This window comes from Salvia miltiorrhiza, chromosome 1, assembly GCF_028751815.1.
Source record: "Salvia miltiorrhiza cultivar Shanhuang (shh) chromosome 1, IMPLAD_Smil_shh, whole genome shotgun sequence".
In the NCBI taxonomy this organism is placed as follows: domain Eukaryota; kingdom Viridiplantae; phylum Streptophyta; class Magnoliopsida; order Lamiales; family Lamiaceae; genus Salvia; species Salvia miltiorrhiza.
Genome location: NC_080387.1, coordinates 39,670,405 through 39,685,781, shown reverse-complemented (window position 1 = coordinate 39,685,781; position 15,377 = coordinate 39,670,405). Strand labels below are relative to the sequence as shown.

At 35.4% G+C, this 15,377-nt stretch overlaps 2 protein-coding genes across 2 annotated transcripts; one reads left to right on the top strand and one right to left on the bottom strand.

Moving 5' to 3' along the window:
• The first annotated feature begins 3,779 nt into the window (after positions 1–3,779).
• Positions 3,780–10,574, top strand: LOC131015069 (lysine-specific demethylase JMJ13-like). The gene is made up of 11 exons (XM_057943282.1): positions 3,780–4,324; positions 5,333–5,708; positions 6,286–6,442; positions 6,527–6,746; positions 7,252–7,305; positions 7,385–7,464; positions 7,545–7,822; positions 7,952–8,347; positions 8,446–8,804; positions 8,905–9,168; positions 9,702–10,574. The coding sequence occupies exons 1-11, from the start codon at positions 4,322–4,324 to the stop codon at positions 10,065–10,067; spliced, it is 2,553 nt and encodes an 850-aa protein (XP_057799265.1). The 5' UTR covers positions 3,780–4,321; the 3' UTR covers positions 10,068–10,574.
• A 1,079-nt stretch (positions 10,575–11,653) lies between these two features.
• Positions 11,654–15,084, bottom strand: LOC131015065 (4,5-DOPA dioxygenase extradiol). Its single transcript, XM_057943269.1, has 4 exons — positions 14,644–15,084; positions 13,182–13,552; positions 12,097–12,313; positions 11,654–11,947 (listed from the first exon to the last, which is right to left on the bottom strand). Exons 1-3 carry the CDS (start codon positions 14,908–14,910, stop codon positions 12,121–12,123), a joined length of 831 nt encoding a protein of 276 aa, XP_057799252.1. The 5' UTR covers positions 14,911–15,084; the 3' UTR covers positions 11,654–11,947; positions 12,097–12,120.
• Positions 15,085–15,377: the final 293 nt, after the last annotated feature.

Below are 15,377 nucleotides of genomic sequence, written 5' to 3'. Positions count from 1 at the left end.
CAAGTTGATGCAGGAAGCGACTCGCAAAGACATTGAATCAGCTTTCGGCGTGCTTCAAGCTCGTTGGGAAATCATCAAAGGACCAACTCATCTTTGGAAAAAAAAAGGAGTTGAGCGACATCATGTTCACGTGCATCATTTTGCACGATATGATCATCCAAGACAAAGGCGACTACGCATCATTAAGGATGGCAATGGGTTGGATTTGGATCAGATCCTATAAGTACCAGATCCAGATCCGCCCCAAATTCGATGGGTCTGAAAATTTGTGATTCAGATTCATATCCGTAAGATCCACGGGTCTATTACTGTATTGATTTTTAACGTTTATTTATGTTTTATATATTTATATTTAATATTTATATTTATGTTTAATATTTATATTGTGTAAACTATTAGTATTGTGTGATGAAATGCGATTTTATAAAAAGAAAAAGAAAAAAACTTAAAAAAACCCGAAAACTATTAGTATTGTGTATTTATTTTTTAAATATTAGTATTGTGTATTGATTTTTAATATTTATATTTATGCTTTATATTATTAGAAAAGTAAATATAAAATATAAATAATATATATTAAAAAATGGGTTTATTGTAACACCCCGATAATTTAGATTTATTTTATAAGTTTAATTAATAGTATTTTCTTGTATAGCTTATTTTTTTTAAATAATTACATGATACATATAGATATGCACCATTAATTTTATCTAGACTATTATTATTATTATTATTATTGTTAGTATTATTATTTTTGTTTCCTATTAGAACTAGAACTCTTTAAAAACTAGTATAAATATGAGATCTATTTTCAAACCCTAAAACAGACGGACACACTAATTAATTAGGGTTTTAGAGAGAGCAGAGAGGGCCAGAAACGTGTAGGCAGTTTCTCCCTTGGGACTTTCATAGAACGTTGTCCATCCAACGGTAAAAGCTGAGCGGGATACAGTTCAGAAGATCTGAGCTGGAGTCAGATTTTCGCAGGAAATCAAGTTCTGGCAGTTTCGGGAGAACGGCAATAACTTCCTCCACAGAACTCCGATTCAAGCGAAACAGGCGGCCACGGAAATCTCTCTCGAAGACGAAGAAGTCGTATTTCTGGGCAAAATACGATTTGAGGACGTTTGAGGCTTCAAATGAAGGCTTGAAGCCGACTGGTCTGTTCAGCTGCGATTTTGACGATTTCTTCTGGTGCGGCGCTATTAAGACCTTCATTCCGGATTTGATTTTTTTAGCTTCGACTTTAAGGTGAGGGTTATATGCTTGTGGTTATATTCATGTATATTTTTATATGCTCTTATTCATGTTTGATTATACTTGCTCAGCCATGTAGAAATACATGTTCAGAATATTAGCCATGTTGAAATACATGTTCAGCCATGTAGAAATACATGTTCAGAAAATCAGCCATGTTGAAATACATGTTCAGCCATGTTGAAATACATGTTCAGAAATTTAGCCATGTTGAAATACATGTTCAGGGGCTCTCAGTTCGCCCATCAGATTATCAGTATGTATGTATGATAATGTGAATTATTTGCATGTTTAAGCGTATGTGAATATGTGCATGATTTCTCACTGAGTATATTTTCAATATGCTCACCCCTTATCTTCTCAGTTTTGCAGTTATGGAGTTGAGGTGGCCATGGAAGTCGAGAATGACTAGAGATTTAGTATTTCCATAGAATTTAAGTTGAACTTGTTAAGTTTTAGTTTATCGTTCTTATTTTATGTTACTACTTTAGTATTGGCAAATTGATTTTTAAATTAGTTTAAATTATGATAGTCAAGAAATTTTATTTTATCTATTAGTTCTTCAAGATTTTTAAATTGAAAAGTTTATGAAGATCGGGCTGTTACTAGTCGGATTTGGGGCGGATTCAGATCTAAACATTTAAGATCCAAATATAGATCTATTTTATAAATTGAGATCCAGATTCGTCGTGTCCAAAATTTTAAGATCCATACCCTGAAAACAGATCTGGATCCATGGATCTAGGCCGGGTCAAAGGTCCATTGCCATTCCTACGCATCATCATGGGAAGAAGAGGTCACCGACGAAGCTTTAAGTAGCTCAGCCACACCTCGTCCTTGCACCGGATCTCCGCCGAAATTTCGAGCGTATGTGGCTCGACAATCCTCCATGCGAAATCGTGACCTTCACGCTCGGTTCACCTCATATTTGAAGGAGCACATTCGGTCTCGTTTTGATTCGATTGAGCCATTAAAAAATTATTATAATTATAATTTTAATTAATGTATTTTATTTTATTTTAATTAATGTAATGTTTAATTTTAATTTTAATTTTAATGAAATGTTGAATTTTAAAATAGAAGAATAAAAATGAAATTAAATGAAAATGGAGATTATAACGCCTCTTATAGAACCAATGCACTAGAGATGGGTGGCGCTAAGGTGGAGACCACCTTATAGCGCCTCCTCCCACTGGAGATGCTCGTACATGCACTGTCTTTCCTAAGACCTACTTATACTTAAATTTTGGGCCTTGGAATGCTTCTTTAGTACTTCATCCGTTCACGATATAGAATTATACGTTTCTCGTTTTTTTGTTCACAAAAAAAGTCTCATTTCACTTTTTGAATTGTCATATTATATTTTATCTCTTATATTTAACTATAAATTTAATCAAAAAAAAATTTGTAACAAATTTTTCGTAAACAAAAAAAGTACTAGTACTATTTTTCCTTCATTAAGTTTTGCTCAACTGTGGAATTTTATTCACAAGTTTTTAATAAAGCCATAGAATCATTTAATTATAAGTTTGTAGGGTATCCGCATTTAGTTATATGTTAGTAGGGTATGCCTTCTCACTCTAAGAGTTGTAACCATAAAAACAATTACTTTGAAGAATTAGTGTAAATAAATAAAAATAGTAGCAAGTAATACAGTATTTACTACATGAATTAGAATATTAGAATATTACAAGACTTTTGAGAAATTTTACCATTTGAATTAATTATATTTGATTATTATCATATTCAAAGAGTGAGATTAGAAAACAATCTAATAACAAAAATAGAATTAGCAATCATTATCTTATTAGTTATGAAAGGTAATTGCCTTTGGGATAGAGTTGAGATTTAATGTATCATATTTGACGTCTCAGCTTTTTTTTCTTTTATCTTTCCTTCTTCAATTGCAATTTTATAATTATTTAAAAACTCATAATACTTAATTATTTTTATTAAAATATGTGTAATTGCTTCCTAGGATTATTTTTATGTGGAAATGTATAGTAATTTACATCTTTTAATTATATTTTGCTATAGTTTACACCAAATAAAAAAAAAAAAATCGACCATTGTGTCATGATTATTATGAGAGGCACATCAATAGGGGTTAAAACGTAATTTAATGGATGCTGAAACCAACGTAAAGTTATGTCAAAAAAGGTTCTAATACGTGTCAAATGCGTAAACTTTAGTCCACATTTCCGTTTCTCCGTTCCCGATTTGTTGTCTTGTTTGCTGACCGTTCATACTGAATAACAGATTGAAATCCAACGGTGGAGCAAACCGCGCCCCTACATTCATTCACTGCTCCTCACCTCACGTGACTCTTACCTCCTGACCAACTCTTCGGTAATACCGTCATTCCATTTCAGCCCCTATGGGAAACCCTTTTCCTCCCTCAACCACACCCCCGTTGAGGGGCAAAAAGGAGAACTGCAGGCGTTTGGTTGAACCAACTTAACAACCACCACTTCTTTTTAGCCCCTTTTCTTTAAGAAAAATAAGATTACAGAATTAATTATCTAATTTATCTTATCCGCTGTAATTAAATTAAGACTTTTTTTTTTGTTTATAGATTTAATTATGACGTTTTAAAGAGAAAGTATATATTGAAACTATAAATTATCCTCTCCTTTTCTCTTTTACGGTTTCCAAACCCCCATACTTTTGACAAGATTCCATCTACTGTTCCTCTCTCTCTCTCTCTCTCTCTCTCTCTCTCTATACTTACAAAACGCGGTAGTGCTTGTCTCTACACCCGCCGGAAAACCACTCTTTCGCCGGCGAACAGTGCCGCCGGAGAATTTGGTCGTACTCTTTGTCGTAAGACGCCGACGCTTGTTTCCGTGGCTGGGTGACTCGGCGGGTGGAATCGTTCGGATCTGAGTTTGACTCGGTCCAGGGGGGTTAAGGGAGAATGTGGGAGGTGTAATCGAGTTTTAATGGTTCGTTTTGCCCTGGATCGTTGTCTAGGGCACTTTTAGTCGGGTTTTCAGGTGTTTTTTCTGTTTCCGGCGAGAAGTTGGAGAACACGGAGTCTAATAGTGAAGTTTTCCGGAATGAGATGGTAAGTATGTGTAAGTAGTTTGTTATGCCTCGTCTATTTTAATTTCTCCTGTTTGCGTTTTCATTTTCAGTGCTGAATGTAGGTTCTGGTACTTCATATGGCTGACTTTTTGATCCTTTGGATCTTAAGCATTCTTATGATAATGCTCCTGCTTGACGAGATATTCACAACTGTCATCCAATTGATCTATTTATTATCTTTTTTTATAGTTTTCTTTGTTGTTACCTGGGCATAGCTCTCTCTCTCTCTCTCTCTCTCTATATATATATATATATATATATGTATATGTATGTATGATTGTATGTATATGCAAATATTGTTTTTGCACTGTTTTGGAATTAGTACTAAAGTTTGGGATTTTTGATCTTGTGGGCTTTCAATATAGTTCTATTATGTTATGTTTTTTTTTTTTTTTTGTGTGTTGTTTTGTTTTGTTCTTTTTGTTTTTTTTTCCCCTTTCTAATTTTATGTTTTCTTCGTCCTTTGGTTTATATACTGGATAATCTAAGTTGGTACTTCATACTACATCATAGCCCTTCTATTCACCTTCTTCGACATCTTAATGTCCATTTTCTTTTTTTTATGAATATGTAATGAGCGGCTAAGTATCACACTTTGTAATGTTCCTTGCTTTTTCCCATGAAACTTCAGATCTTGCAAGTTTTGCTTTTGTTTGATGAACAAGTCTTAGGGATATGTTTATGCATGTGTATTTTGTGTGTAGGTGAGACTGTCTATCGTGCAAGTTTTGTGATTGTTGTTTGGCCTGATAGAGCCATGATACGATACCTGAAGATTGTTTTTGAGTTTTGCCAACCAAGGAAACAAAAGAAAGAGAAATGATGAAAAGTGGTTATCCCCTCTCATGGCTTTGCTTACCAATTTATGGAAATGGGTTTTTCGATGATGTGCTGCCTGTTACATTGTAGTTGAAAATATGATTTGGTTCAATCTAATCTAATGTATAAATACATGCATATGTCTTATTTTTGTCGTTTTGTTTGGCAGGTGGAAGGAAAGGTTTGTATGTCAAAGGAATCTAAACTGGAATTTTTGAAGCGTAAAAGGCTAGATCAGATGAAAATAGAAAGAGAAGATGATTCCCCCTGTTTGACTAACATGATGCATAGGAGTGGTGGGGAAGCTTTACGACCTGCGTCATGTGGTGTGAGGATGCATAGAAACTCCTTTATGTCCTCAAATATTGGCAGCAATTTAAATGAAAGAGCAGAGTTTTCTAAGCGCAAAGTTGCAAAGTTTGATACACCTGACTTTGAATGGACTGAGAAAATTCTGGAATGTCCGGTGTACACTCCAAGTACGGAGGAATTCCAGGATCCTTTAGTTTATCTGCAAAAGATAGCTCCAGAAGCCTCAAAATATGGTAGGTTAATTTTATGTTCTTGGTTCATGCAAATATTTTCTCTTTCGATTACTATTCCTGTTCCCTTGATAAATAGGTTTTACTATATCTTTTTACACTGCTCAAGCTCTAGTATTCTACTCAAGTTTGCTAGGTTTGGCTATTACATAACTGACTGGAGGTTTATATTGTTTGACCTGCTGAATGATACTCCCTCCGTCCCATTAATAATGTCCCGCTACTTTTGGGCACAAAGATTAAGAAGAGTGTAGTTAGTGTATAAAGTGAGTTGATGAAAGGTATTTAAGGATTATTTTAAGTGAGTTAGTAGGCTGGGCCCACTGTTAATAACATTTTAAATGGTTAATTTTTTACTACAGAAGGTATGGGACATTACTAGTGGGACGTCCTAATATAGTAAATGGGACATTACTAATGGGAAGGAGGGAATAATACATTTTGTCCTGCACCAGTGTTTCAGTGTTCCATTTCTTCCTCCATTCACATTATAATTTATACCTCATCATTGTTTTAATAATTTGGTGGTTTAGATCCTTGGATTGAAAGAACTACTGCTGAAATTTTACTTTATCTTCAGGTATCTGCAAGATTGTATCTCCTGTGAGTGCTTCTGTTCCTGCTGGTGTAGTTCTTATGAAAGAGAAAGCTGGTTTCAAATTTACAACTAGGGTGCAGCCTCTTCGTTTGGCTGAATGGGACAGTGTTGACAAGGTCACCTTTTTCATGAGTGGAAGGTGAATGCTTGATTTTCTGTTATTTGAAATATGATACTCTTATTTAGTTATTTTAAGGCTTTCAACATGAGTGTGCTTTTTCAGAAACTATTCATTTCGTGATTTCGAGAAAATGGCGAACAAGATTTTTGCTCGTAGATATTATAGTGCTGGATGCCTTCCTCCTTCATTCATGGAAAAAGAATTTTGGCATGAAATAGCTTGTGGAAAGACCGAAAGTGTTGAATATGCATGTGATGTTGATGGTAGTGCATTTTCATCTTCTCCCAGTGATCCGCTTGGAAAAAGCAGATGGAATTTGAAGGTGTTGACTCCACCGACAAAAATTTCACTTATTTATTTATCATGTGATACTCTTATTACCTTCGATCTTGGAATCTCAGTTCTACTAAGCAAAGAGGTCCAATAAATTTGTACTTTTTGAGGGACTTACCTACCTGAGTCTCATAAATTTGTAGTCCATGAAACCCTGATTTACGAACTTTATGGATTTATTCATATACCTTGCCTCTTTTCCTTATCGGAAGCTCTTCAGTTTGAGATAATTGTATGCCTACTTTTTTACTACTAGGTACCCTAGTACAGATCATAATATTTGAGAGCTTGAGTGCCTTCCATAGTCATTCCCTTCAAAGCTTTTTCTAGTGTCGATAAATATTCTCCATGAATTGCCATTCTTCATTAGCTTACACAAATTCATAACCCTTCTCGACCACCACTTCCTCCTTTCTGTTATATTTACCGTTTCTTAAGTTTCTTCAGGAAATTTATGTGGATATATAAGTAATTTTTGTATAATTTGATTTCAGAAACTCTCACGGTTGCCAAAATCCATACTGCGTCTTCTAGAAACATCAATTCCGGTAATATTGAATCCTTTTATTGGAACTTTGTGCAATCTGAGTTAAGGAATGTTTTAAATTAATATTTGGTCTATTCCAGGGAGTCACTGAACCGATGCTTTACATTGGAATGCTTTTTAGCATGTTTGCATGGCATGTGGAAGATCATTACTTGTACAGGTAGGCGCTCTCCTACTTGTAATACAACTAATTTTTTTAGTCCTACAGTTCTAAGCTGAGTACGTTTTTTGCATATGCAGCATCAATTATCACCACTGTGGGGCAGCAAAAACTTGGTATGGCATTCCTGGTCCCTCAGCTCTTGAATTCGAAAAGGTTGTCAGGGAGCATGTTTATACTCGAGAAATCTTGTCAGCTGAGGGTGAGGATGGAGCTTTTGATGTCCTTTTAGGCAAGACGACATTGTTTCCACCCAAAGTTTTGCTAGAACATGATATTCCTGTTTATAAAGCTGTGCAGAAGCCTGGTGAATATGTAATAACCTTCCCCAGGGCTTATCATGCTGGATTCAGTCATGGTATGTCTTGAATTTTCTCCTTCAAAAACATGTGGCTTGTAGATTTTTTACAGAACTTGGTACCCTTTTGATAAGATTGTCTCCTGATCTTTCTGATCAGTGAAATACATTTGATCTTGGGGCTTTCAGGTTTCAATTGTGGTGAAGCTGTCAACTTTGCTGTTGGTGATTGGTTTCCATTGGGATCAATAGCTAGCCGGCGCTATGCTTTGCTTAACAGGACTCCTCTTCTTCCTCAAGAGGAGCTCCTATGCAAAGAAGCAATGCTACTTCATGCTAGTGCAGAACTTGAAGACCCAGACTATTCATATCAAGAGTTGATATGTCACAAAAGCATTAAGGTTTCTTTCGTAAATTTGGTCCGATTTCAGCATCGTGCTCGCTGGTGTCTGATGCAATTGAAAGAATGCATTGCTGTTTCTTCTTTTTCCCATGGAACAATTCTTTGCAGTCTATGCAAACGCGATTGTTATGTAGCATATCTGAATTGCCGGTGTTACTTGCATCCTTTGTGCCTTCGCCATGGTATAACAGACTTCAAATTAATGCTAACTTTCCTCACCAAGATTGTTATACAATAAATTTTAATATGATAGACTGATAGTTCTTTGGTTTCAAATCAGATATAAAATCGCTTGATTTGACCTGTGGAGGCATTCTAACACTGTCTGTGAGGGAAGATATCTTGGGTATGGAAGCTGCAGCGAGGCAGTTTGAACAGGAGGAGAGTATGTTACTTGAGGTTGAACAACGTTGTAGAAAGAGTGAGGACTTTCTTTTGCTATCTAGCATATTCTCAGGAGTTGAAAGTGATAGTTATGTTCCTTATTGCGAAATTTCTCATGCAACCTCCCAAGTTCCCAGTCTTCCCTTTTCTGATGGCAATGGATCAACTGGGATTCAAACTTCATATTGTTATTTTGATTCTGGTTTTGGTTCATCTTCACTAATGTCAACTGAAAATCCTCACTATATCACCAATGTAAGATTCATTCTCGTTTCCACACACACACGTCATAACTTTGATAACTGTCTTGAAGAAGTCAAAACTTACATGGCTATGATTTTTGTTGGCACTATAGGAACATGCAGTCCCCAACGTGAAGAATCAAACGTCTAAGTTGTCGTCTAGACATATTGTTGGAAATAGCTCTGAAGTCTCAAAATCCTCATGCAGTGAATACGTTAGTTCCCAAAGCAAAATTGGTTACTGTCTGGCTACCAGAAGTGCCATTATTGAAGAAAGTGATGATTCTGATTCAGAAATTTTCCGTGTCAAACGGAGATCTTCTAAAGTGGAACAGAAGATTGTATGTGACTCTGCGTCTGTTAAAACTGAACAACAGGTAGAGAGTTTCAGCCGTACTTGACATTGTGGAGCATTTATAATCCTTCACTGTGACTTGAATCTGGAAATAAAGTCATTTGCTTGTTTGTTATTGTCTACTATTTGCTTATATGCTCATGATATCATAGCAAAAGGAAGAGTGAAAATGAAATTTTAGAAAAATATTTACTAATATCTCTGTTACTTTTTCTTGAATTCATATTTTTTTCTGCCCTAATATATAGCTGATTATTATGTATTCGTTGGCTCCTTAAGAGTTTTTTATTGTTTTGGTGTAAAACTGTTAAATATATAGCTGATTATTATTTTTTTGCAGTTCATATGTTTCATACTTAGTAGAATGTAGTGACATTATGAAACCATAATGCTAGTCAACATGTTGTCCTAACTTATCAATTATTGTCTGACAACGTGCTTAAATGCAAATCATGTTTCACCTTTATACTTGGATCACATTGACCAAAACAGTTGCGCACTATTTAGTTTTATTTGATTTTGACAATGTTAATTTAGATCACTTATCTTTTTCAGGGGTTCAAGCGTCTCAAGAAGCTCCAACCAGAAGTACATTGCAAGCAGTTGACATCATATGAGTGGTGTTCTACAGCTGACTATGATCCAATCCGCCACGGTAATTCTAATTCTGCAGAACCAGAAGAAGCCTCAGTTGGTCTGTCAAGGGACAAATCACTGAAGGCGAGAGGCATTCCTATCTCAATCAAGTTCAAGAGAGCGGGAAACAAAGTTCCGAGTAAACAGGGAGAATTTCAGAGAGATCAAAGACATGAGAACGAGCTGGAGAAAACCATGAGGGAACCTCGGCAGCTTGAGATAGGGCCCAAGCGCTTCAAAGTCAAAGGACCATCAGTTTTAGGGCACAAGGAGCGGTTGAACTAAAATATTTATGACAGCCATTGGGATTATCTTCACCAAGCTGACTTTGCTAACGACATTTGCCTCGATTGGGAATCTAACAACAGGGGAAATTTACAAGTTTCCACGCTGGAGAGCAGCGACAAAAATTAACCAAGTTTAGATCATCATATTTTTTGTGCAGGCCTCAAATTGGGGCGATTTGCATGCAATTGCAGGGTAAAGGATTCATGGGGTTCTCGAGCCAGGGTGTTTTTTTCCGGTCTTTGGCTGGAGAATAGCGCTTCGCAACGCGGTGAGTAGATATTAGATTAGTTCCCTTGTATTTGGCATTTGACAGTTGATTGATTTTTGTGAGGACATTGCAAGGGGTAAAATTCCCGGCAATGGACTCATTAATGACTAGTCTGCTGCTTCCCGTTGATAGGAAGGCTTCATCACTGATTCACTATTACCACATTCTTTTTTGTAGACATGGGACCACTACTTCTACATGAATAAAAATTTCATGGAATCTCCTTTCATGTGCCATTTACCTTCATTCTTTTCATTTATGTATGTTATTCTAAATTTTCACACCCTTTTTAAGTAGGGATGCATTATCTTGATTTACGGAAGTTTTTATTTAGTTATGGTACTTTTAATGTAACTTTTTCCAACCGTTCAACACTACTCGAAGTCGGCTCGGTGATTATGATATTTTCAACATTTTTGTTGACATCTTAATGGAAGTCCTACCTATCCCCGTGATGACCTCAAGGTGCCAAAAATATCTTGCACCCTTTTAATCATTCCATAGTCACAATTTTGTCCACTTTCCGACACAAGCTTTAAGTACACCAAAATCACTTTCCAAATAACAATTAGGTTTAGGCAAATTTGAAAATTTATATTTCTTCACAATAATATTTATTTTTATTCATAAGAACTTTTATTTTTAGTTATTTTCACTCATTAATACTTATATTCTTAACTATTTAGTCAAGTAATCATTGTCGTAACAAAAAGTAATTATTGTTACAATGAAATGTAATATTGCTAAAGTATTATATTTATTCATGATAAGTATTACTTTTATTTATGAGAACTTGTACTATTACATAACTATACATTTGTGTGAACAAATGTATATCTTATGCTTATTAAAAGTAATCGATCGCATAGTATGCGGCCGGTCGCATGCAAGACCAACTGTTATGTTTATTTACATCGCTCTTAAGGCATAACAGTTTAAAATAATATTCTACTCCCTTCACCCATTAAGAATTTAAGAGTGTGCATCACTTTTAATAATACGAGTTTTAATAAACATATTAGGTGAGTATGATATAAGTGAATAAAGAAATCCATTTTTATTATAGTATTATGATAACATTGTGAATAAGTTAGAAAAATATGAAGGTAGGGTTTGTGAGAGAACAATATCCAAAAAGGTATAAACCAACCACACTTTGTGAACATAATTAAGATTTTCCAACGAGAATGATTCAAAGAAACTAGTATTTTTAAATTATTACTCTTCCACTAGATGACGCAAAATACCTCTATACTTGAAAATAAATTAGACATAAAATGAAACGTAATAAAAGGATCATTGGTTTAGAAGGAGCTTTAAATTAAAATACATATGATGATTTCTCATTAAGATTGATAAGCACAAACATTTCTTATAGATTACAATAATGAAAAGACGTCATCACATAATACCACAACCACAAACAAACCTATATAGTTTCAGATTGGCTAGGAGCTCCATTTCACACCAATGAACAAATATGGCACTACTCATAAGACAAACAATTCTTAAAGAATCATTGAAACGGTTGCATTGCATCCATTTGCAGCAGCCATGTTTTCTGAGCTGTCGACATTTCCTGCTTTAGCTAATCTATTTCTACCAATGTCTGCACGAGATGTAACAGATGGTGAGATAATCCAGGCTTGTCTGTTTAGTTTATTTATTTATATATTTTTAAGAAGGATCGATAATGATTTTCCATTTTTCCTCCATACTCCAACTTCCAACCTACTAGTTGGAGCAAAAACGTCTTACCAACTGAGCTGCAATTTGTTCTATTTAGGTTGACTCCGAGAACTTGTAGGATGCATAGGAGAGAGTGTAACTAGTCCAGCTATCATGGATGAGCTCAGCTTTTGCATCCACACCAGCTGCACCCATAGCTACATGTAATGGATACAAATGTTCGGGTCGTGGATGTGCTTGTTTTGCGAACGGAGCCTTCTCTAGATACTGGTTAACGTCTTCATATCTGCCATGAAGAATGAAGAATGAAGAATGAAGAAAGCAACTCAATCACTAATCCATTATCACAAAGGGTAGCAAAAAGATGATCTTTCAAGGCATAACCCAGATTGATCCGTGCACATTTGAACAACTCACATTCATTCTAAACTAATTTTACTAATAAACTACCTGTAATATTCCAGCATATATTCTCCTACATGTACCACTAAAAAAGGAAACTAGCTTGAGATGTTAACATAATTGTGATATAAAATCCAAGATAGAATTTTTTTAGGCGCAATCCAAGATAGATTTTAAGATATAATATTCCATAGTCTTCTATAATGTTTTGTGTCAGTAAAAGGAATTTAAAACTGATGTCTGTTAATATCCAGATGAATAATTCTGCAAGCATCCAGCTTCAAGCTTAAACAGAGAATCCACGGCAAAATACTGTCTGTTTAAATAAAATAAAATAAAATTCAAAGTAAAGAAGAAATGAATTCCAATGAAAACCAAAACATGGGGCCGAAGAAAGTTCGATTCATAAAACTTAGAGCATTAGTGTAATGATATAACCAGCATTGCATAGAAATGGCTGACATAAACTAGACCAGCATGCTAATCAAAGGGAAGGGCAGCCATTTCTACTAGTAAGAATGGACATCAAGTTATTGCATCACATTTAATTTCATTTTTTACCTTGTACTACCTGGTTACTAATGTTTCTGAACAGTTTCCAAGAAAGGACGAATTGAAGCAGAGCAATGCCATTAATGTGTGATTCTCATATTTGCAACGGGTAAATGCATAGATGCAGCTATTTAATATCTTCAATTCCTGGAAGTGCTGATGTATCCATGAAAAGGATTGAATAAATTAAAAGGCCATACCTTCCGGCTAGTAGGGATTCCTTAAGCCAATTGTTAAACTCTGCAGCCCATGAAGCAACAGAATCACTGGGGTCTATCAAAGTCCTCAAGTTATGCGTGGCAGAACCCGAACCTACTATAAGGACACCCTCTTTCTTAAGGGGGGCCAACGCCCTCCCCAAGTTATAATGATGAGTTGCATCCATTTTTGTTTGGACAGAGAGCTGACACACAGGAATATCAGCATCTGGATACATGAGAATAAGTGGAACCCATGCTCCATGGTCCAGCCCACGCTCCTTATCCTCAACCACGTGCTCGAATCCACCTGCCTCGAGCAATTTCTTCACCTTATTTGCCAACTCCGGTGCCCCCGGTGCTGGATACTTGAGCTGTCGGAAGATAACTATTAAGTTTCCATTAATGGTTTTGTATTCATATTTAACCTTTTGGAATATTGAATTCTATCTATCCTTTATAGAGAATTAGTTTTTGCATTTAACTTCTTTCCACAATGATTCCTTCTCTGACTGTCATAAATCCTAGATGAAAATTCCTAACGTTCATTATATTTTTGACGAATATGTAAAACAATGCCTTTATGAAAACAACTTCCAGGGGCTGCCTAAAGTTTGTCTCCCAAGATAAATGGTAGAAAAAAGATTACCATAGAATGCCTAGCACAAAATGCTACCTTTAAATTTTTCACATAGCATGGACTGAGAAGCAAGAGAAGTTAGAGAAGTATACATGAAAAGAAAATGTGAAATCAGTTCTTTGAATTGAACATTGAAGATTAAAGCACCAATATAGGATCAAATTGACATCATGACCAAGCATTCACTACCTCGTCCCCTATGCATTGGCAAATCCATGTTTCAGAAATTAAACATCATAACTCAGTAAGAATTCTACAAAAATCAATTCAACATATTTTCCCCATTTTCTTTTATTTTTTCCTGGATCAAACATATTCCAGATCTCTAAATTTTGCTCGAATTAATCTATCAGCATCTTTCCAATTTTACTTTAGCATCATAGTTACCAACTACATCAATCAACAATCAAACAATATTATGACAAAAAGAAAAGAAAAAAACGAATCAACTTGATCACGCCATCCAGCTACACTAATTAAAAACTCAAAGTCTTCAAGAAGACACGAATTCTTCACCACCAGAAATGCAAAACCTAGCTCAGATTTGAAAAAAAAAAAATGAAAAACACAGATAGAGACAGATGATAATAGCGTAGAATCATAGTTAGAAACTACATCAATCAACAATTTAGCAGGATTAGAAAACACACACACATACAATGAATCAACTTGATCATGCCATCCTAGATACACTAATTAAGAAACTCAAAGTCTTCAAGGAGACGCGAATTCATCACCAGAAATGCAAAACCGAGGTCAGATTCGAGGTAAAAAAAACACAGGGGAGAGAGAGCTGATAATAGCGTAGAAGATGGAGAGCGAAACCTGATACAAGGGCTTGGGGAAGTTGTAGAAGTCGTAGATGGTATCGGAAGGGCCGGTGATGGCGTTGACGGTGGGGTGGGTGGTTTCCCAGTGGGCGGAAACCAGCAGAATGGATCCGGGCTTGTCGGTCAACAATTTCTGCCGGAATGATTTGAGGAAGGGCCGCGCCGGTATGGAGTCGTCCACCGACAGCATCGGCGAGCCGTGGGAGATGAAAAACGTCTCCTTCAAATTCAATCCCCCCATGTTTAACGACGCCGCCATCATCTACCACAAATGCTCTGCTTTTCTCTCTTGTTTCTTTGCTTGTGTAATAGTACTAGTATTAGTAACCAAGCAATTATTCGACTTCAATACATGCAATATTTTATTATTTTGAGTCACGTTTTTCTTCTTTTAAATACTTAATCTGACAGTCTTTTGCATCGTCCACCTCCAATCCCTGCGACCAATGACGTTGCGTAACCTGCATATCTATAAAATAACTACTCGATCAAATAACTAAAAATATAAATCTTAGTAAGTAAAAATAACAATTTACTCTCTCTAAAAAAACAATTTTCGTTTTCTTTATTTTTTTCTTCTTCTTTTTAAATTTTCAGCATTTTTTTTTTATTTTTCCATTTATTTTTGTTTTATATATAAAATATTACCTTTCTTCATTGATATGGTTATTTTTTCGTACGAGAATAATCATTTGATCAAATAACTAAAAGTGTAAATTTTTGTGAGTA

Coding starts and splice junctions, on each gene's coding strand:
- LOC131015069 (XM_057943282.1), top strand. Junction 8,348..8,445: donor TCCTTTGTGCCTTCGCCATG/GTATAACAGACT, acceptor GTTTCAAATCAG/ATATAAAATCGCTTGATTTG. Junction 8,805..8,904: donor ATCCTCACTATATCACCAAT/GTAAGATTCATT, acceptor TTGGCACTATAG/GAACATGCAGTCCCCAACGT.
- LOC131015065 (XM_057943269.1), bottom strand. CDS start 14,910: ATGATGGCGGCGTCGTTAAACATGGGGGGATTGAATTTGAAGGAGACG. Junction 13,553..14,643: donor TCCCCAAGCCCTTGTATCAG/GTTTCGCTCTCC, acceptor ATCTTCCGACAG/CTCAAGTATCCAGCACCGGG. Junction 12,314..13,181: donor GAATCCCTACTAGCCGGAAG/GTATGGCCTTTT, acceptor TCTTCATGGCAG/ATATGAAGACGTTAACCAGT.